Below are 23,292 nucleotides of genomic sequence, written 5' to 3'. Positions count from 1 at the left end.
ATTAAATGATACAATTTTTGCTCTCTTTTCCCACCAAAATGAGCCTAGCTCCTTGATAGCCACAGCTTTTTTATAATGAGATACATCTACGCCCCACTCTCTTCAATCAGTCTTCTCAGGTAGTCCATTTCCTTGGCTGTGGGAGGTTGTGAAATATTCAGGAGCATGCATCAGTACTCCTATTATTGAAATCAGCAGCTACTCTTTTTAAAAGGTGTAGCCATTAATCAATCATTACCGGAACATTGGCTTTATTATTTGCTTCATTACCAAAGCTCTACCTCTGGCAACCACCATTTTGTGTGCATGAGTGGAATCTAATGCAGCGACTAGTGCCATTTTTCTATCATTATGTGAGCACTAGAGGTCTTTTGTTGGAGATTACTCATAATGTTTTCAACCCTTACAGCCCTTCGTAACAGCATTCTATTGTGTACAGTCTTTCAGGATTAATTAATTGTCACCATGCTTGTGTCTAAAAGGCATGTGAACGAAAGGCTTAAGACTTCAGGTGAACTTAATGAAAGTTTTGCAAAGCATTTCCAGTACGTAAGCATTCATAAAGGTGCTAAGCTTCAATCATATGCCAAGTTGACTCTACATGTCTAATGACCTGCACTGAAGTGATAAGATAAGTCATAGAGATCTAACAGGCCGATATTCAAGCCACGACTGTCCCAGCATGATGACTTTTTATCAGCTTTCTTTAGAGAGACCCCCTAACAAGATTCATTGCTTTTCTTTCTCAGAATTAGGAAGGGTTATCTGCAAGAGCGGTCAACTTTGGAGGGAAGCTCTTTTAATTATCATATCATTGTTGGCTATCGATTTCGCCCTCGTCTTAAAGCAGAGGTCCAGCACCAAAAGAACATCCAGCACCAAACAAGAAAGAATTTCTCATGTCATTCGTTGTGTCGCCTTGCTCAGCTGAGAAATGGTTGGAAATTATACTCCATTTAGGGCAATTGTGCTGCTGCTCAATACAAAGCCATTATTGTCCTTGAGAAATAGAGTAACATCTCTGTGGAGGAGCGACCGCCATCATGTGGGAGTGTAAAAACAGCTGTGATGGATGTTGTTCAAATGTAATGACTGAACTTGCAGTCAGCACAGTAGAGGAGGAGAAGGCAGAGACCATTGTGTGTGGTGGTTATTGGCTCCTGTTTTTACTTGGCATAGTCAACTGAAATCGAGCTGGGAAATAAACTGCCTCACACACGCCAAGCCCTGAACGAAACTTGCAAATTGAATATTGCTATAAAAAAAAAAATTTAATAAAAAAAAAAAATCCTTTACTAGGCCGAATGCAGCTGTGGCCAGCAAGGTTATTTATTTTGTCGTAAATGAATGTGCCACGATGCCACCGGCTCAATTTTGGTGGTGGATTTGAAAAACGGCAGCTATTATTATTACTATTTGAGCACAATCAGCCTCATGTCTCCAAGCTGATTAGGAGTTGTCCTGAATGGCTCTGATTGTGTAATGATCAGCTAATTACAAAGAGAACAGTCCCATGCTGTGGTGAATTCAGCCTAGCTGCTAATGCCAGTCTGGCAGAGTGAATAATGCAGTACCCCATAAGAGTTTCACTCACAATAGCGCTACAGTAATGGCATTAGAGCACATAGCAATTGATGTTTTTTTTTTTTTTTTTTTTATGTGTTCTTTTCCGTGGATGAAATGTTAGCTTTGAATATCTCTTTGGAAATATTGCATCATATATCAGTTTCCAATGTGTATTTACACATAGTTGTTAAGCGATCTGTGTGGCTGTGATGCATATTGCCAATGAATAATAGAAAACAGCGAAGCAGAGAGCCATGGCTGTAGCTCGAATCGGATCGGATCTATTATACATAACCATGAGCTACTGCAATTAGCAAGAGTTTAAAAGTGCAATCATCTGCATAACCAGCATTGTTAGTCTTCTTGGCATATGAGGTGGACTTTGAAGAGGCATCTATCTATCTATATATCTATCTATCTATCTATCTATCTATCTATCTATCTATCTATCTATCTATCTATCAAAATACTAAGAAGTTCTGAAATTCATATAAAATTTCCAATTCAATCGTAATATTTGAAAAGAAAAACACAATTAAAATTTTGATAATGGTCTCTGAATTTTGGACCCCACTATAAATCATTAGAACATAACTGCTGTAGTATTTGCAACATGGTCGTCATAGCAGACTTCAGTTTAGTGTACTTTGGCTGTTGTGACAGTGATAAGCACTTTGTTCCAGAATTTGGAGACAAAAATAGGGAAACTCACTGACCAAGACCGACTAGAGTGGCTCTTCTAGACTCAGGGCTTAAACCAACCAAATGTAACAGAGCAGAACAGGGCTAGAATAGGTGGACATCACATCAGGCAATTCCATTAGCTGCATTGCACACGAATCAGAGCCTTGAATCTAATTCCATCTGCCACAGAAGAACAGTGAGCTTCAAGAGACCATGTGACCCTGCAGAACGCTGATAACTGTCCCTCTGTAACATGTTGTAATGTGAATTTCGGGGCAGCTAGTGAGTGTAAGACTGAGGTATTGTGAGCCATGGTGCCTAGCGGTTTGAAGCAGACAGGCTGGACTAGAGCGCCGTTTGCCCCGGCACTGAGACTGATGAACGTGCCGTTCTGCCGAGATGGGCCCATTTATTACAGTCTGACATGACAAATCATTGCACAAGGATACAGGGCCAGTTTGTGCACTCTGCCACCCCACCACAACAAAGCCATTGGTAATTCTAATGGCCAGTATGTGCAAATGTGACATTTCTTTTATGGTCATGCAAGTATCTCCTTTTTGCAGCCGATTCTGCACCATTAAGTTTAAAAGGAAGGGTTTTGTTTAAGCATAATATTCAGGAAGAGACCCTGCAGTTCCTCAATGACTAAAGGAGCATTTGATCCACTTTACTCAGACTGCATAATATAGGGAAAAAAGAAACGTGGAAAACTTCAACTGAATACAAAAAGACACACTTTGTACTTTAATTAGATCCTTACATGTCACACATATACATTTAAAGAAAAAGATTGATTTCTATGAATAGGAACAAACCTGCGGTACACGACAGTTGGGTTATTCATTCTCTAATACTAATGCACACCTCTTAGAAATATCCTCTCCACGTACCGGCATTTGATCTGATGGGTTTTTTTTCATACTTGTTCCCTGCCGCTCTGAGCTTTGATGTCCGTTTTCATTAAAAAGATTGTGTTTCTTTTCTCATAGAGTGGGGTCATGCTTAACAGGGCGTACTCCACGTGCAAAGAGGTGGGTCACTGGTGAAGCGTGTCTGTACAAATTTAGAGAGATTTAAAATGGGTTTTGTCGTTGAGAAATGGCTGTGTACCTACAAGTACAGCTAATTGTATTTTCAATTAATTCCTTCGGCAAATGATGGTAATGATAAAAGCAGAGGTGACTTTTGGCACTACTCGACTGTGACTTTGTTAATTAGATTCGAGTCATGAGCAAAGCCCAGTAAATCCTCTTGTTTTTAAATACGCTGTGTAATGAATGTAAATTTCAGTTGTTTTCGGTCTCTCGTCAGTTCTTTTTATTCGCTACATGGTCAAAAGTATGTGGACATCCATTTTTAATTAACGGGCTGTAATATTTCAGATATTCCCATTGTCAGCAGAGATATACAATCAAGCAATACAGCCATGCAATCTGCTTAGACAAACAATTTTCATGTAGTGGGTCGTATCTTTTCTGTTCCAGCATGACAATGCGTTTTACTGAGTTTGGCGTACAAGAAGTTGACTGTGGTTCCCTTTCAGTCGAGAACGTCAGACGTAGTCGACGTCGACTGAATGGGGATCACGCTTAGGGAGCCTGTCTTCTTCATACTACTATTTAATCAAGCCAATTCAACATTGGCTTGCGTGATTACACGCTTCGCCCCACAGTGTGGGTATAAACACGGAAGTGGACGCACGCACCAGTTGCCTTTTGCTTCGGAGCCGATCAGATGTCTCTGAAGAGTGCTATTGTTTACACAACAAGCGAGTGTGTCAGTGTTCTTGCGGAAAACATCCCAGTGTTGGTGTTTCTACAGCATGAGTGCAGCGATGATCGCGAGCTTCTTAAGCTCTCAACTGCCGTTTTAACAGCATCAAATTTCTATTTGTTTGTGTGTTTGACGGTTGGTTAGAGGGCGAGAATGAGTGCTTCACTGTTTCAGTTTGCTGATTCAGTGTTGGCGTGGTCATTCCCTGTATGCTAAGGGCGGGCGCACACGGTGCGAGTTCGGACACTCGGGAGGTCGTGAGATATTGCACATGTTGCGAGTCAGTTTAACTGATAATCGCGTCAAAGCAGCATGGTACACGGCACGACTGTCCTGCACGAATTTTATCCCGAGCCGGCAGCAATCACGTGAGCTTTCGCGCTAAACACAAAGACCGTCAATGTTGCCTGCAGGCAAAGCTTCAGATAAAAAAAAAAAACGACAGAAATGTGTGTGCAAATTATTTGTTTTAAAAGCAGAGAACAGTAGCCATTCCTTTCAACATAAAAACGAGAGAGCGAGAGGGAGAGGGAGAGGTGTGTGTGTGTGTGTGTGACAGTGTATGCGCACGCTGTATGGTTGCTGCCACTGAGGTATAGCCCCATCGACGTGGTTGTGTATGATTTGGCAATAGGGGACAGCTTGTGAAAATCGGGCCGACTCCCCGAATTTTTTAAACATGTTTAAAAATTATCGGGAGGTCGGGATGGTGCTCATAACGTGCTTGGCTCGGCTCGTAATTCCTCTCACAAGCTGCGAGCCGCGACCATTCGAGCATCACCGATTCCACTCGATTTCTCCCGAGTGAAAAAAAACATCTGCGAGCTCGTAAAAACAGCAAAAATCGCACCGTGTACGCCCGCCTTAAAAGAGCAACACGGGTGGGTTTGCATCTTTAAAAAAATTGTTGCATCTCGTGTTTGGGCTTATTGCACGCTGAAGCAGGTTTTGTGGACAGTTCATGTCGCGGTGTTGAGGTCGAGACTCTCCTTCGTCCCCATTACCACGCCCCGCCTTCGGGTGCCGCGTGGGGTGATAGGAGGATAGTGTTGGATGTCTCGCACGGTAACCATTCCCTGTGGGCTCCTCACTCCGCAGCCGGTAGAGTCCCCCGTGGATTGTGCTGGGCCATCTGTTATGGGTGGACTGGCTGTTTCACCCGGGGCTCCCCCATAGGACAGGACGCCGATTGCAACATTAGAGGGTGAGCTGGCCTCTGGAGATGATGACTCGACTTCGTTATCTCCCTCTGGGAGCGTAATGTTGCCTGAGCCGGATCCAGAACTGTCAGCTATGCTGATTTGGGCCACAGAGGCTGTTGGGCTCTAGTGGAACCCTCCACCGTGTCCTGCTCAGTCTCGGTTGGATGATTGGTATCTCGGGGCGGGCCGTGCTGGTTCTCAGCCCTCCGCCCCAGTGCCCTTCTTTCCCGAAGTGCATGGAGAGCTTACTAGGTTGTGGACGGCACCTTTTACTGCCGAAAACTGCCTGAGTGGTTCTTCCCTCCTCGCTACCCTTGAGGGAGGAGCGGTGAAGGGTTATGAGGCTATCCCTCCAGTGGAGCGGTCTTTTGTGACACCTGTGTCCAGCGGCCGCTGCATCTGGGGGATCCTTGTCTCCCCTCGCAGGCCTGTGAGCTCACGTCAGGTTTGACGGTCAGAGCCTACAAAGCTTGCGGGTAAGCCGCCTCCTCTTTGCATGCCATGGCGTTGTTGCAGGTCTATCAGGCCAAGACACTCATGGACATGCACGAGGATAGTCTAGACCGTGCACTCATGAGTGAGCTCCGCACTGCTGCTGACCTCGCCCTCACGGGCACGAGCGTCGCAGCGTGCGTGATCGGTCTGGCGATGTCCACCCTAGTAGTCCAGGAGCGCCATCGTTGGCTCATCCTGGTTGAGATGGCCGATGCGGACAAGGTTTGGTTCCTGGACTCCCCAATTTCCCAGGTTGGTTGTTCGGCGACGCGGTGGAGAGCTGCGCCCACAGCTCTCCACCGCCCAGGCGCAGACGGAGGCCACCCGACACATCCTGCCCCGGCGGCAAGCTGTTGCCTCCACCCCGCCGCCGGTGGCAGTTCCTCCGCCTGCTCGTCACCGAGGGCGTCCCCTGCCGCTACCTCCGGTTCCGCGGGGCCCCCGCAGCAGCCTCCACCCAGGCCCCAGCGTAGAGCCAGCAGCAGGCACCTCAGTGTCAGGTCTGAGGTCTGTCTGAGGTCTGTCTCAGGCACCTCCTTCAGGGAACGGTGGGTTGCATACGCAACCAGGATGTTTTGTACCATGAAATAATGGTAAGAAAACACTGGGTTTTTCTCAGATCTGCACACAATAACACAGAGTAATAACAGTGTAGTCCGATTCTAACACTAATGGCCCTTTTAACCTTTTTTGTATATTTAATGAATCAAAAGCATACAGCACAACCAGTATAGTCTTTATTGGTAAGATTTTCCAATGACAATCCATTGTTAACATTAGTTATCTATGTTATCTACATGAACAAACGATGATACATCTAAAGCATTTGATTTAGTTCATGTTAATTTCAATATTTACCACATTATTATTAAAACAAAAACTCTGTTAATATTATTTTATGGACTTGATATCATGAACTAACAATAAACAGTATTATTGTATTTTTTATTATTATTATATCTATTGAATCCATAGGATTTTAACTCCATAAATATATATATATATTTTATTATTAGAAGGTAGAAGGTATGCTTAACATTAACAAATTTGAGCTTATGCTCAAATGAATCATAATGGAATATAATTGCAACCGGATACTGCCATATAGTTTATCTATAGCTTTTAGATCTTCGCTAGCTAAGAGTGGAGATGTAGAGAGGAGAAAAACAGTCTTGCGAGTGAGGAGGATAAAATCTACTCTGTGCGGCTCAAACAGACAGTAGGAGTCGGCCCATGAGAATCTCCCTCTCTGTACAACATGCTGAAGCTCAGCACAAAAGAAGAGTGTTTTCTGCTTACTAGCCCTGATGGGAGGAAGTCAATCTCTGGACCCTCTCGAGCAGGCCGCGGTGGTCCACTCCTGCTTAGCTGAACAATTGTCTGGCGGGCTGATGTATTATTCATCTGGACAGGTTTGCAGCTGGATTAGTCCCTGCCATGGCCTGTTTTCTCTCTGTCCGCAGTGATGTGCTGATGGCTTAATGATGCGACAGGTCTCTGGGAGGTGGTTAATGCATCTGGCGGCCGGTGACACCTGCCAAAAAGAGAATCTCCTGATGGGAAGACAGCAGCTGCACAGCAGATGCAGGCTAATAAAACACTGCTCTTTACTGGACTCTGATTGGCTGGCTCACGACAGAGGTGACGGGGAAACGGCTCTTTGTTTAAGCTTAATCACCAGACAGGATGCTGAGGTGAACAAACTGATGTATCTTCCTGTCACACATCTACATTTCCCTGATAATGCTAGTTATTGTGTATATTTTATCAGTGACAAGCCTTTATTTGCATCATGCATTTTTAATTCTGATTATACTTAAGGGAAAAGTGCATTGCATTTCAGCCAAAGGGTTTGTCTAAATTTTTAAAGACAAAAATATTTGTGCTTATAAGCACTGAGAGTCTCCACGGTCATGTCTGCCAAATAATAGTTCATTGAGTCAGTGAACTGCAAAGGCAGCAAATATGCCCACCTGGAGTAGCAAAATATTCATGTCATACCTGGTGTAATGTGGCATCACTAATGCAGCGTGATGGCAGATGGAATTTTGCTGGGTTGGGTGGCAGCACTACAGAGGGGCCTGTCATATTTAATGGCAGACAGTCCTTATGACAGTTCACATTAGCCGCTGCGGATGCTGAAAATTTTATATGTTTTATATTCCCTTAAGTCAGACTTTACATGAAATATCATCAGGAAATTATACTGGAAAATGAGGTCAAGGCTACAAAAAAAAAAAGAAAAAAAAAGAAGAGAGAGAGCTCTACAGTTTAGTTAAATTGTAGCCGAGGCTTTTAAAGTACAAATAGAGTGTAAATGGTATGTACACAGAAACCATACAGGAGACAAAATCAGAAGAGACCATAATTACCATTTGCTGGAGAATGTGTGTGTTCAAAATTCTACAGGCAATTGCCTTTGTTCATAATTTAAGACCATTTTAAGCTCTTTGGAGTCATGATTTTATGCAACCGAGTTCATAATCTGTTTTTTGAGGTGGAGAACTTGGAAATCATTTTGAACTCTAGTGCCATCCTTTCTATATCAGTGGTTCTCAACTTATTTGATTCAAAGGCCCCCGATATTGGCTAAAATATTTCCTTTGGTATTTCTGCTGTAAATATGACAACATTGCTTGTTTTCAACTTTATTTATCAACAGAAATTGGGAATGTTGATATGCTAAAATTAAACCTAACTCAATGATTCCAGTATATGTTTTTTTTTTTTTTTTTTTTTTAAATGTAAATGTAAATGTAAAGATGCAGAAAGTTTTGTGTGAGGTTTAGGGGTAGGGTTAGTGTGAGGGGACAGAATATACAGTTTACAGCGTAAAACCCATTATGTTTATAGAGAGTCCCCACAAAGATAGTGAACCAGACATATGTGTTTGTGTGTTTGTGTGTTTTGTGTGTGTGTGTGTGTGTGTGTGTGTGTGTGTGTGTGTGTGTGTGTGTGTGTGTGTGTGTGTGTGTGTGTGTGTGTGTGTGTGTGTGTGTGTGTGTGTGTGTGTGTGTGTGTGTGTGTGTGTGTGTGTGTGTGTGTGTGTGTGTGTGTGTGTGTGTGTGTGTGTGTAGTGTCTGTTTTACCCTATTGAAAAAGAAGTACATTTTAGCTTTAGCATTTATACTTTTAAAAAGGTGACTTGTTACGGAAACAAATTATTTTAAAATAATATAATTAAGTGCAAACTAAATGAATGTTATTTGACACTTAATTACATATTAATTGGAAAAAAAATGTAATCCATTAAGGCTTTTTTTTACCCACTTATAGGTTTTTAGGACATCTTATATGTAATTTCATAATTACTTCTATTAGCTTTGAAATATGGTTAAAGTGCACTGCCAAATGTACTGATATGTATATTGAATAACACACTACAGTTCAAATTAAATTAATTATATTTGCTTGTGTATGTTAGTCAATATTAAGTCATAGGTACTTCTTTAAAACACAACAAAATATTACTAAAACAATTATTTATTTATTTTTTACTTTTAATGCGAATCAATTGAGACAATTAGAAATTAATTTGACATTATTACAAAGTGTACTTTTTAGAAGTGTACTTACATTTGTTTGTCATGAAAGTGACATATACTCTCTTTAAAAAAACATAGATGGAGTAGATCGAGTCCATCAACACCCCCAAAGCTTTCACAGTTGTATACCTCTTCCTGTGTTCAACATTTAATTTACGGTAAACTTAGGCAGTTTTGAGTTTTGATTTATATGCTGTTTAATGTTCGCGTTAGCTTACATGTGCATAACCAATGCTTCTATTTCTTGTTTCTGGGTTTTTTTTCTGGGTTTTTTTTCTGTTTTTTTTCCCTTGTTTTTAAATGCAGAAATGCTGTACTATGTTTATAAAAATGATTATTATTATTATTATTATTATTATTCAATTATTTTAAGTCAAACTGTTGCCCATTCGGAAGTTTGCAAAGTCCCATCAATGGGCCCCAGCCCTTTAGTTGAGAATCACTGCTCTATATTTTATACCATACACAGCTTTTATTGCATATCAGCAAACCAGTGACTCATTGTGATTGAAACTCAAATGCTCTGAGAACTCCTGTTCCTCTCTAGTTCTCTCTCTTTCTCATTTCCATTCATTTCAGGTCTTCCCTCTGCTGCTTATTGAAAATCACCATCATGGAAACAACCATTACATTTCAGCGATTTTGGTGCACAATAACTATTACGATAAACATGGTGGGAAATGACAGAAAAACACACCCAGCTCTCAATCATGCTGTTTTTTTTTCTTGTCCTTACTCAGAGAGCTTTCACGGCATGTTCAGCTCAGTAGAAGCAGGACTGAACGGTCCCCTTAAATTCTCATCATGCAAACAAAGGAAAGCAATGGTATATAAATCAGGAGCAGAGTCCCTCTCTGTCTCTCTGTGTAAAATCTGCAAGACGTTCTCTCCATCTAACATTTTGTTTTACCCAAGCTCGCGATGACCCCCTATTAAATCCTGGAAAACCTGTCTTTGTCTGTCATCCGTTTTAAAGTCCCTCTGTGTGGAGATACCTGATCTTTTGTCTGCGCTTTCCTTCCCCACTGATTCGTCAGCTCAAAGCATTATGACTGCTTTCTGAAGAACTTTCCTCAAATATGCAAAAGAAACTCACTGTTACCATAGTAGCGTATTATGATATTCAGAAAGAACAACCAACCATTTGGGATGCTAAAATTAGGCCAAAGTGTGTGCAGTGTTGTTGTTTTTTCTGTTTTTTTTCTACAGTTTTTTTCTTTATTATTGACTTCAGAATGATAATACGATTCATCGTCTCTAACTAGACAGAGCAATTAAATTAACTGGGGAAGAAAGCTTCTCTACACCCTTATAATCTGCACAATTGTTTCCCCTCTAATTAGATGGAAAACTTTCTAGACTAGTACAAATAAATTTGTGGTAAGTTTCTGTGGTGTTTTTTTTTTTTTTGTGTGTGTGTGTTTTTTCCCCCCAAGTAGTCCATCAATTTTTTTCTAAACACATAGAAAGAATGCACAATTAGTAGCCATACCAAGTACACTAAGCTTCGATCTTGTGTAGCCAGTGGCATAACATTGCACAATAAAATAAAAACAATTTATTTTTACATGTTTATTTTGACTGAAAAAATATAGTCACTTTAGCAGTAAGTAAAAGGACTTTTAAGTCCTCCTTAAAAGGATATATCAACCACAAATCAAAATTGTGTTATTATTTACTCATGTTTTTACCCATACAATTAAAGGGTTAGTTCACCTAAAAATGAAAATTTCATTCACCCTCATTTAGTTCTAAACCCGTAAGACCTTTGTTCATCTTTGGAACATGAATTACGATTTTCTTCTTTTTTTTTAAATCCGAGAGGTTTCTGAACCATCCATAGGCAGCAACGTTATTGCAACTTTCAGTAGCCAGGTAGTAAATACATTGTTAAAATAGTTCATGCGACTAGTGGTTCAATCTTAATGTTGTGAAACGACAAGATTTCTTGTCTACGTGAGTCTCTGACGCTGTTGACGTAGTAAATACAGAATTTTCACGACACTGTAGAGACTACAGTATCTGTAAAACACATTGCAGGGCTTCCAGGTTCTACGTTGTGGTGCTCACATGAACAGCGTCGGCCAATTGTGAGCTGGCAGTTCTGCCGTAGAACCTGGAAGCGCTGCACTATGTTTTACAGATACTTCAGATACTATACAAGATTTTCCTATGGGGTTTTATAATGGTGTTTTTCGATTTATGAGTAAAATAAAGCTTGTGGTAAATGTATTTTGACGATAGTTTCACATTTTGTTCTACAACGTACACTGCACACACTCAAACCCAAAACTGTCTTATCTAGTTACTTATTAAAAGTGTATGTTTTCAAAAATGAAAATAACTGTGTGTGTGTAATTTACGTTGTGGATCAAAAAATCTAAGTTATGTTTACCACAGGCTTTATTTTACACATAGATTGAAAAAACCCATTTTAAAACCCCATAGGAAAATCTCGAAAGGAACCAGCGGTGAATTAGTCTTCTGGGTTCTGACATCTTACCTGCACCACTCTATAATAGGGGACATACTAAATACAAAGAAACTGTCAAATGTGCATTTGCCAATTAAATTTCTTATGCTGATAACACAAGAAAAATGTCATGTAAGTAATGAAAAATGTTCTAAAAAAAGAAAAAAAGAAAAAAAAGAGGTCTCAGAATTATTACTCAGAATTATAGCTTGACCAGCCTTTTCACAATGTAAAATGGTTAAAATTTGATTTTGTACAATGCATAGTTTAGATAGCACTGGTATTATGATTGGTGCTAATTACAGTAACAGACTTTCTGCATTATAACACCTGGGTGTACAGAGTATAAAGGTAGATATGCCGCTTAATTCCTTTGTCCTTGATCAGTCTAAAGAACCCTTGATTCCAATTACTTTATCATGATAATTTAGCCATTTCATCTCACATATTGTAGGCTCAGTCACAAAAGACATGCAAACAATGCTGAAAATATCAGTTATGCGCAACACTTCTTTTCTTTCATTTTCCTGATGCTCCCTGCTGTCTGGATGTCTTGCACTTCCACATGCTCCATTTCCCTGTATTAAAGAGGGCCGGCTTATCACTGTGTCTGTGAGTCTGTTAGCATTGCATATCTTACATGCAAAGTGATTACAGCAGTGGCAGCACCCAGTCATCCATGAAGACAGCAGCGGTTCACAGATTTGGCTGCACAGCTCTGGGGCAATGGCATTACATGACATGTTGGCAGGAAAAGCTTTATACACATGAGAGACAGAAACCATGGAAGCTGTGCATAAGAAGCTACACAAGCCCCCAGGGCCACTTCAGATAACCTTCTCACTACCATGGAGTTATAGGTTGGCGTTGTGATGTTGTCCTCCCTCTCATACACCCCAACTGAAATAAGTCTAAGTTGTTGGGCCTGAAGGAAGGGTACCATAGCAAATAATGACATGTACAACAACAACAAAAAAGTTGCCATTCTATTAAATAGCCACCAGGGTTTCTAGTAGGGATGCACCGATACCACTTTTTCCAGAACGAGTTCGATACCGATACTTTCATTTTTGATACTCGCCGATACCGATTCCGTATAACCGATACCTGTATTTTCACTGCATTTGTAATTTTTAAATGTATAAATATTTCCTTCAGTTATTTTCATGCTTACAGTTTTTTACAATCGCTATGACAGATTTTTCAATACATTTAACAAGTTTCCTAAACTCTTAACGCACCAACACACCTAAAACACACAATTGGCAAAACGGTTAATTTCATGCTCAAAATCACACATTGTAAACTAAACTCCAAATCTAATTTTCAAAATACAATAATACACTAACACAATATACTATGTCTACCAAAACACTGCAAACATGTTTCAAAATCAAATAATTATTCAAAACACTAACACATGTTCTCTTCCAACAGGAACATTTAGTCAATCATAACACAATGACAAAAAGAACACTATCATCAGCTGAAATTACAGAAACTGCATTATTTTATGTGACAGGTCTGCCCTTATACAATGGACAGTACAGTTTATTGTATTGATCAGAGATTGTGTTTTGCACTGTAGTTTCTTTTGAAGCCTCTCTACATTTTTGTTTTGTTGGGTTTAGTAAATGCATGCATTTTGTCACAAAAAATGAATGACCATCTCAGAGTAGCTTTATAGAATGTACAGTTACAGTTCTAAAAAAAAGACAGAGACAGAATTGCTGCAGTAAAGACTTTATTTGCAAAAGGACATTACTGCAAGATATACAAACAGAAAAAGCACCGGAATAATAATAAAAAAAAACAAAGTAAACTTCTAATCTGCCCGGTCTTCTGCATTTGGCCACATGTTCTCATCCACATCACACCTGATATCTTCTCTGGCAAGGCATCGTGGGAAGAATCTTTTTGCATGCCTTATCCACCCCTGGCAGTGTTCAGCTGTGATGTCTTGGCATGCAGCATCCATTGCATCCAGGAGGGACATTTGGTCATGTGGGCGATGGTCAAAAACCTTCCATCTCCAGGATGAGAAAAACTCCTCAATGGGGTTGAGGAAAGGGGAGTAAGGAGCAAGGAAAAGGGACACCATCCTAGGATGGGCGTCAAACCATGCTGTGACTGCACGGGAATGGTGGAATGCCACATTGTCCCATGTGATCACGTATATTGGCAAGTGGTCTCCCACCTGTCCCCTTTCTACCTCTGGCACCAATCTTTCGTGCAGGTCTTCTAAAAATAGGAGAAGGCGGTCGGTGTTGTAGGGGCCAATCTCACATTTATGCAGGAGTGCACCATTGTTGGAGATTGCGGCACACATGGTGATGTTGGCTCCTCTCTGGCCCGGCACGGTAACTGTGGCCCTTTTGCCAATTATGTTTCTCCCACGGCGACGCCTTTTCGCCAAGTTGAAGCCAGCCTCGTCAACATAGATAATTTCATGTGGGACTTGATTGGCCTCCAACTCCATGACTCTCTGAAAGTAATTAGACACAGTGTATGTACATGCTGTGCTGTACTGTATATCTACTGTATGTCCTAATGTACTCCAGGTTTATAGAGTAGTTTACTGCAAAACACACTGTATAGTACAGTAATGACTGTATTGCATAACCTTACCTGGACGTATTGGTGACGGAGTTCTTTGATGCGCTCACTGTTCCTTTCAAAAGGAACTTTGTATAGTTGTTTCATTCGGACTCTGTGTTTAGCTAGAGTCCGAGAAATGGATGTTATGCTGATTGCTGCAATGTTCCCAAAGACAAGGTTGTCCTCTACAACTCTGGACTGAATGTCCTTCAGTTTTATTTCATTGTCAGCAATCACCATGTTGACAATAGCAAGTTCCTGTTCTTCATTCAGGAGCTTTCCTCTGCCCCCTGAGGGAGGTAGACGTTGAATCCTTAGAGGAACAAAATACAGTTACATATTAGAGACCGGAGGCATACAGTCACTCTAATACTGTAAATGGTAATATTACAGTATTTACAGTACACTTTGCTGTAGGAGAAGCAATATCCTACCTGTTGGTTTCTCTGAAAATACGGACAATGGATGCCACTGTGTCCCGGCTGAGATTTGGTTGTACTCGTTCACCAGCCTCTCTATATGATAGCCCATGGTTTATGACATGGTCAATGATAGTTGCTCTTATTTGATCAGTTACCCTAGCTCTGGTCCTTCTTTGAGCGCCACCACGTATTCTAACTCCTCTCCCTCTCCCTCGCCCCACTCCTCTGTCTCGTCCTTGTCCTCGCCCCACTCCTCTCCCTTGTCCTTGCCCCACTCCTCTCCCTGGTCCTTGTCCTTGCCCTTGCCCCACTCCTCTCCCTTGCCCTTGTCCTTGCCCCACTCCTCTCCCTTGCCCTTGTCCTTGCCCCACTCCTCTCCCTTGCCCTTGTCCTTGCCCCACTCCTCTCCCTTGTCCTGGTACTCGTCTTCCTCTCCCTCTTGCAGGCATTCTTTCTTTCTTTCTTTCTTTCTTTCTTTCTTTGTGTTGCTCTATATTGTTTCTTTTCCACACAAGATCAGCCCAAAGAGTCCTCTTTTAGAACATATGATCATGTGATTGAAAGAACCTCAACACCTGAGTGTGCTTCCTAGATGGGAATCAGCTGTGATTTATATATTTGCATAACTTCAATAAGCTGTTTCTCATTAGCAATGGAATAAAATACAGGGAATATATTTGTGTTTCAATTCACAATATGAACAGCTGTTTACCTTGACTTTAGCCTGTAAGGTTAGGTTTAGAACATGGTGTTATCTGTTCTGACATAGAGTGTTAAATCATTGGTAAATTTGGCAGTAAAAATCCATTGTTTTGGTCTTGTTTGAGCTTGTGTGTAAAAGAAGTTCAAGCATTTTAAATTTGTGTTAATTGTATGCATTTTGTGTTAAAGCAACAAGAAATGTGTTAATAGTATAGCTTACACAGGCGGATGTAGTGCTAACTGTGTTAAAGGTCCCATGACATGCTACTTTTTGTAGGCTTTAATATAGGCCTTAGTGGTCCCTAGTACTGTATCTGAAATCTCTTTCCAAAAATTCAGCCTCGGTGCAGAATTATAGCCACTACAAGCCAGTCCCAGAATGAGCTTCCTTCAGACAGGCCGTTTCTGTGTCTGTAGCTTTAAATACAAATGAGGAGGAGAAAGGCGGCGCAAGGTGGAGGGTGGGTGTGGCCTTGACCATTCTTGCGCAACGGTAACATGGCGTGCATGTTTACGTTGGATATAGCAATGGCACGAAGACACGCAGTCTTTCAAGCATTTCAGTTTGACCCAGAATCTGATCCAGATGGAGAAGCAACGGATGAAGAAGTTGCAACTCAGCGGCTCCAGCAGGACGTTTCCGAATGGTTAGTTTAAAATATTATGTCTGGATACGGTACTTTATTCGGATGGTTTACAGTTATTATCATGTAGCTAACGCTAACCTACTGTTGCCTTTTCATGAGAGATCTGTAATGTCTGTATTTATCTTGTTACAATTACATCAAGCTCTGCGATCTTGAAATGCGGATATCGCGCGCGCCATATAACCAACAGGAAAACGGTTATCCAAATAACAAAGATGTGTACAACACTCGCGTTACAGTGTGTGTATTCACACACATAAACTGCATAGCTAATGTTACAGCCACATTCTACGTGTAAAATCTAGGTAACCATAAACAGTAAAGCAACACACTTATATATCATTAGTTGACTTACTTGTCCGAGGTGTGTAGCTGAGCCAAAGAGAGTGATCCAGACTTTAGTTTCAGACGTTCAGCAAGCCCAGCTCTGTATTGACCCTTCGGTGTTCATTTGTACATCCTATTATTGAGCAATTGTTATGCTTCGCTCGCTCAAAAGCCATGATATCTCTCGTGGACAAACTAAAATCGCGCGCGCGCGTTCCTACTTCCTAGCGCATTTTCTCATGGGCGGGCAAAGCAGAGACAGGGGAGGTAACATTTCCTCCTTATGACGTCATAAGGAGGAGATTCAAGATCAGCGCGTATGAGCCTCCATTTTCTCAAAGGCAGAGAAAGATAGCAAAAGCTCGATTTACACCGATTGAAATTTTTAGAAACTTGGGGACCATATACAGGCTAGAGGAACTCATATTAATGTTAAAAAACCTCAGAAAGTGAAAATTTCATGTCATGGGACCTTTAAGAGTTTTGGAAAATTGTTAAAAGTATTGAAAAATCTGTCATAGCAATCGTAAAAAACTGTAATTAAGCCTGCTAAACTGCATTATATGTGCTTCTGTTACTTTCACTCTTCATTCTATTGCTATATTATATTTTATCTTTCATTTAATAGTACAGCACATATTTAGAGCAGCTCCAGCAGGGTTCAGTGCTGAGGATTGGGTCAGTGGTAGGCTACAACTGTTTAGACACCAGTGAAATATTAATTCTTTATTCCAATTTTGATACTACAACAAAAACGACAATAATCAATCAGATGTGAAAAAACACCGCATATTTATTACTGAATAAATTAAATATAGATGGATATTTTTTGTAAAGTTACTAAAGGTAGCATATTTAGTCAAGAGCAGTGATTAATTTATTTGTCCTTTGTTTGACTAACATTAAAACACAGCAGCAGGTTTATAAGACTGCTGCCCCTTTAAGACCGAACGCACGGACTCCATTTAAAGGGGTCATATAATGGTACATGCACTTTTACAAGTTGATTGTACTGAAATGTGTGTTGGCAGTGCCTGTACACAACCATCATAAAATGATAAAAATCCATCCAGTGTTTTTTTAATTTTTTTTTATCTTCTTATATGTTTTACCCTCTCTCAAATCAAGCCGTTCGATTCTGTGACGTCACAAAATCGACGCCCCTCCCACGATTGTTGATTGACAGCAGCGTTTCAACACAGACCCGCCCTCGCTCGTGAGCGAGCTGTCAATCATAGTCCGCGCGGACCGGCGCGGTCATTGTTGAAACTTTGGAGCACTGTCTATGAGTAGAATGGCGTCTAAGCGACTGTGGTGTTCTGTTCTTGGGTGTAATAACGAACACAGCAGTCATTTTGATGTTCCTAAATCCAAACCGCTGAAGACTCAGTGGCTGAGTTTCTTTTCGAAGGGAATATTCCCCACGATCAACAGCAATGCTTCATGTTTGCGCGAATCATTTCACCAGACTGCTTTACAAACGAGGGTCAGTATAAAGCTGGTTTTGCTAAGAAGCTGCTCCTGAAAAAAGGATCGGTACCAACTGGATGTTTGCGTTCATGGAACTTCTTGACATTAACACATCCTGTAATAATGTAGGAAATCACTCGTTATACATAAATCAGGTAACAGTTCATGTTTTACTTACACATACGATTTAGTTTTAATCCAAATAACACGTGCTGAGTGGACGATCAGCAATCAAGAGCATTCAACATAAGTGCTCTCTCTCTCTCTCTCTCTCTCTCTCTCTCTCTCTCTCTCTCTCTCCCTCTCTCGTCAGTTAACATAAATAATAAGCTACATCATGCCTCGTTTTACTTTGCCATTGACATCCGACTGAACTACAAACTTTCCACTTAGCCTACGTCTGTTAAAAAAAAGGGATGCGTTCGACCAGCTCGCGCGTTTGTGCTGCTGCACGCTCAATACACTGCTTGTTTTACTCTTATCAGCTCGCGCACCACAGCTATGTGTTACTATATTTTGTTTAATATTCCACTAATAAGATACATTTACTTGATAGAAAGCCTTCTTATTTATCCCCATTATACTCTCTGTTGTACGTGTTTCTTTGTCTGGACACAAGTGTACAAACGCTGCCTGGTATCGGTTGTTGGTATCTGAGTATTTTTATGAGTACATGAGCTCAGTATCGGCCGATGCATTGGTGCCTGCAGGATTTCATCTGACGATACGCACAGAGGGGCGACAACACTAAAAAGTTAAAATAAATTAAATATGCTCAAGTTCAGTAATCAACTCTGAGAGAAGTTTTATTTTCCCTGAAAATTCTAGCATAATCTAGCATGAATTCCATGTTGGTCCAAGCTTGTTTATGCTGGTTAGAACTAGTTGTTCTAGTCATGCTGTTCTCAAGCATGGTCCACCAGCACTCCTGCTTCCCATACTGCACTCTAAAAACTGTTGGGTTGAAAATAACCCAATCTGGATTGTTTTGCAACCCACTGCTTGGTCAAATATGGACAGACCCAAACGTGGGTTATTTAAACAGCGTGCTGGATTGTTAATTAAACTCTGTATAATGGGATAGTTGGAACAATGTATAGTTGTTTTTCACAGGAACACTCTTATTTTTACTTCATATAGGCTAATATTTTCAGATTCACTTTAATCCTGTTAAAAATTTGTAAAATACACTACACAACCAGTGCGTTTACACGATACATCCTTTATTTTTGTGTCAGTAGACTCTTTTTAACTTTTTAAACCTGAAAACAGCCAAAAGCAAAGAAATGGACAAAGACGTCCATCTAGCGCATGTTCTCATGATAAAAGAAAAAAAAAAGAAAAATTATAATGGTTTCAGACCTTTTTGCAATTGCATGTGGCCAATTCAATAAAAATAAACAATTGATTAGAATAGAAGGATTAATTGACATTGCTGGTTGAGACATAATGTGAAATATTATGAAATATTTGCACAGAATACATTTCTCAGGTCAGTCTGAGAACGCATACATAAACACTGCGTACTGTACTGCAGCAGACACCACTGTATTAGTGCTGAAATATTTCCAGTTCGGTTCCTCTATTGTTTTTTCCTCACACAGCTCAGACCCTTCACACACTCATTCATTACAGGGAGGCTGCAGTCCTGCAGTTTCACAGGTTTGATTGGACCATGACTAGAAAAAAGGGAACCGATCTGCACTCCATCCAACCACTACCTCTCGAACATGTCTTTTTCTGAACTAAGCTTATTTCTCTTCACACACAGTGGAGTTGGAGGTCCAGCACCTTGCTATCTTTGATGATGTCCCATATTAGAGATGTGACAGGTCGAGTGAGATAGTCTGCAAGGAACTTTCCTTCCACATGCACACTTTCTGACTTCATGGAGTTGTGATGAGATAATTGACCTCCATTAAGACCAAGATAAGTTAGAATTTAAAGTGGTTTAAAGTGTGTAATTGACCCTTTTGCCTGGATCTTGTCTGTCATTATTCAGACTAGCAGGAAGTCCCTCCTCTTACATGATAATTGGGTCATTTTTATTTTATTTTATTTTTCTGTATATTCATTTATTTAAAAGTTCAGTTCTTAAATAGAAAGACTTCAATAAACCTACTTTATAATGAGCTTTTTTTTTTATGTCGGTATTAAAATTCATTTTGATATTCTTTGGAGGTATAAAGTTAGGAAATAATTAGGAAAAATACATAATTAAGCGTTTCTAAGATATTGGCACATATATTTTAACGTATATGTTTAATAGATTTTTTATTATTATTATTTCATTTTTTGTAGACACCCTTGCAGTATATGAATGAATGAATGAGGTATTTATATAGCGCTTTCATATGTACTACTGCTGTACACCCAAAGCGCTTTACAATCATATCAGGGGATCTCTCCTCAACCACCACCAGTGTGCAGCATCCACTTGGATGATGTGACGGCAGCCACAGTACAACGGCGCCAGTGCGCTCACCACACACCAGCTATAGGTGGAGAGAGGAGAGAGAGTGATAGAGCCAATTCAATGTAATATGTCCCTGACTCAGATATACAGCAAACTATAGACTAGCTATTCCGTTAACTATTTTCTTTGTCACTTTAGACCAGATTGTGGGTGGGGCCAGACAGCAACGTATAGATGGGTTTACTGTAAGCGAGACACCCTCTCACCCTTGATTTTGCGCATGCATTTACACCCTTGACATTAGCTGACAGCAGCACATGTTCATGCACAACTGGTGGTGCTCAAATAGATCTGGTTCTTTGGCAAACTGCTACGTGTTAGCAGTGCAGTGTTGAGAAGTACCAAACCATGACTCATTCTTCACAGAAAGGAAACTGGCTATTTTATAGCTACAGAAAACGAAGAAATATAGTGTTGAGGTAAAAATATTTTTCATGTTCCAATTCTAAGGAAAGCTGAAACATACCATTTGATTGTATTTGTTTTATCATTATTGTACTTTTGAAGCATGTTTTGCAGGTTTAGCAAGTTACCAAAATTAAATCTTTTGGTTTTAAATCTATTTTCTTCCAACATTTTTTTGTTGTTGTTGTAAATCTACCACAGAAAAAGGCCACAAAGAAAATGTGTACTATAATTCCCTTACCTCTAACCTATGATTACCAGAACGGCTCATATGAAGACTCTATGAAGTGTATCTCCAAGCTCAGCGGAGGGCTGCTCTCTTGACGGCCGGGGCCCATGCAAAGGTTAAGCCTTAATGGGTTTGATTTACTCCATTAAAACACCTTAAGGATGACAAATAGGACCGTATAACACTTCAATGTCATTGTTATAAAGGAAACGTCTGATTTATGCCAGCTCTGTGATGGCTGCCCTAACCCTGACATGTTCCGGAGGTCCAGGAAAATAAATGGCTAAGCTAAGAAACCAGAGGCAAATGACCGCAGTAAACGCCTCTCCCAAGTCCCAGCCGCCCGCTGAGGCGATCCATTTGTTAAAGTAGGAAGTGAGGTCAGGCCTGGACGGTCCCAGAGTGCCTGTTGAGGCTCGGCAGATGGTGGCCCAAGTGCAGACCAATTAAAAAAGTATGTGTGCTGGGAGCACAAGCATCCATGTTCTGTGTGTGGATATAAGCTCTGGAGGGGAGAGCGACCCTGGAGTGTGGCATTGGAGCCAGATGAGGCCCACATGAGAGAATATCTCCCACCCTGGTCCAGTTTGCTCAAATTTATTAGTGTTTTCAGTCAACCCTTTTCTTCTGAAAAGTCATATTTCAGCTCCATGAGGTACAGTAAAAGCAGCACAATTTGTTTTAGGATTTCTTGTTGTTTCCAATAAGTATGAATGGGTGAGTCTGTAATGTGGGAGTTGAAATGGTACCTTTAGGTCTTCATTAGCCATAAAGGAATAAGATTGACTGCAGACTTGGATGATTTCCTATACACTAAGGTCTTAAGCTCAGAGATATCCACTCCTAAGGGTCTGAACTAAACCATGTTCTATCACAAAAGCCTTGAGGGAAATGGCTGAAGCTCCACATTCTAAGGAGCAGTAAAATGCAAAGCATTGCACTCATTGGAGTGTTGCTGCCAAACAACAAGGCACTTACTAGATTTACTCACATAATTAAATGAAAAAATAGGAGCTAAATGCATGTGTCTGATATAGATCTCACAAACTGCTTTGGCCTAAAAACTATTTCAGGCTTTTTTCAGGGAGGTGGAGGCTGTAACTGTGATAATTTGCTTTAACAAATGCATTTGTTGAAGGGCATTGGAAGAATTAAACCCTATTCTAGTTCCTTCCATCGCTGTTCTACTTAAACCCAGTGGGAAATTCTCTTCCCATCTTAAGTAGATAGTAGAGCCAGCAGTTATTATATTACCCAGTTTCTGCACTGATAGTGATATTAACAGTCTTCCCACTATAGGTTATTTTTCACAAGCTCCATTTTGCCTGCAAAAGATTTGCATTTGGAGCTCTGAGACGTTGGGGGTTTTATTTCTCTTTTTGTTAAAGCTCAGGCACAATTGAAAGCAAGCAGAGAAATGAAGCAAAGGACAAGGGGCATTAATCTCTCTATGTAATGTTCATATTGAAAAATTTCAGCACTCGTAATGCCATGTCCATGGATAAAAGTTCCATAATAACACCCTCCCGATCTCTCTCTCTCTCTCTCTCTCTCTCTCTCTCTCTCTCTCTCTCTCTCTCTCTCTCTCTCTCTCTCTCTCTCTCTCTCTCACACACACACACACACACACACACACACACAGTAACTTATAAGTCATATATCATCATTTCAGAGCACTTTGCTCCTTGTTGGTAATGGCGTTTTCTCTCCCTCTATCTTTAAACGTATTATGTCCAAAATAAAAGGGTCAAAACTTCTCTGCTTGGTGGATGGTACATGCTTTTTTTCTCTTTTTTTTTTTTTTTTCTTGCAGCAACCCTAGTCTGATATCAGGACGTATAGTGCGCCCAGTCTCAAATCCATTTCGCACTCCGTGCAAGGCGGTTGCTGGGGTAAATACTCTGATTTGATAGATGGCACTCATTAATAGAAGGTGCCTGCAGCCTTTGAGTAATAGCCCTTTGGTTTCTTTTCCCCATGTTGGTTAATCTGCAGAAACAAAGAAGTATTTGTGTCCCATGCTAGTAGAAGCCAAATTGATATTTTAACATGGCGTTCAAGCGTCTGGGACTTTGCTCGTGAGTTTTGCCCCTCCGGCTTTATTGGAAGAGGAAAGATCAAAGGAGGAACGTGTACGTTATTTAATTCATTGACTCAGATTACACAGGTCCAGGCCGTGTAGTTTCCTCCTCAGCGGTTTCTGGTTCACAGCATTTCCGTTGAGGGACATGGGGATTGAACTGTTGTAATAAAGCATGGCTCCCCCGACCATGTC

The 23,292-nt window shown here is 40.6% G+C and overlaps 2 protein-coding genes across 2 annotated transcripts in view; one reads left to right on the top strand and one right to left on the bottom strand.

Annotated features, from left to right (window-relative positions):
* Positions 1–23,292, top strand: part of galntl6 (polypeptide N-acetylgalactosaminyltransferase like 6) — a 255,083-nt gene that overhangs the window by 113,478 nt on the left and 118,313 nt on the right. The gene's annotated exons all lie outside the window — the stretch shown is intronic.
* On the bottom strand, positions 12,980–15,210 carry LOC309494693 (uncharacterized protein; the record flags this gene model as incomplete). The annotated part of the gene is made up of 3 exons (XM_082164106.1): positions 12,980–14,226; positions 14,370–14,652; positions 14,774–15,210. The coding sequence occupies 3 exons, from the start codon at positions 15,208–15,210 to the stop codon at positions 13,567–13,569; spliced, it is 1,380 nt and encodes a 459-aa protein (XP_082020232.1). The 3' UTR covers positions 12,980–13,566.

The sequence above is a fragment of the Leuciscus leuciscus genome, assembly GCF_965113295.1.
Source record: "Leuciscus leuciscus genome assembly, chromosome: 3".
In the NCBI taxonomy this organism is placed as follows: domain Eukaryota; kingdom Metazoa; phylum Chordata; class Actinopteri; order Cypriniformes; family Leuciscidae; genus Leuciscus; species Leuciscus leuciscus.
Note: the sequence above shows the minus strand (reverse complement) of the source record. Positions and strands in the feature narration are given on the sequence as shown.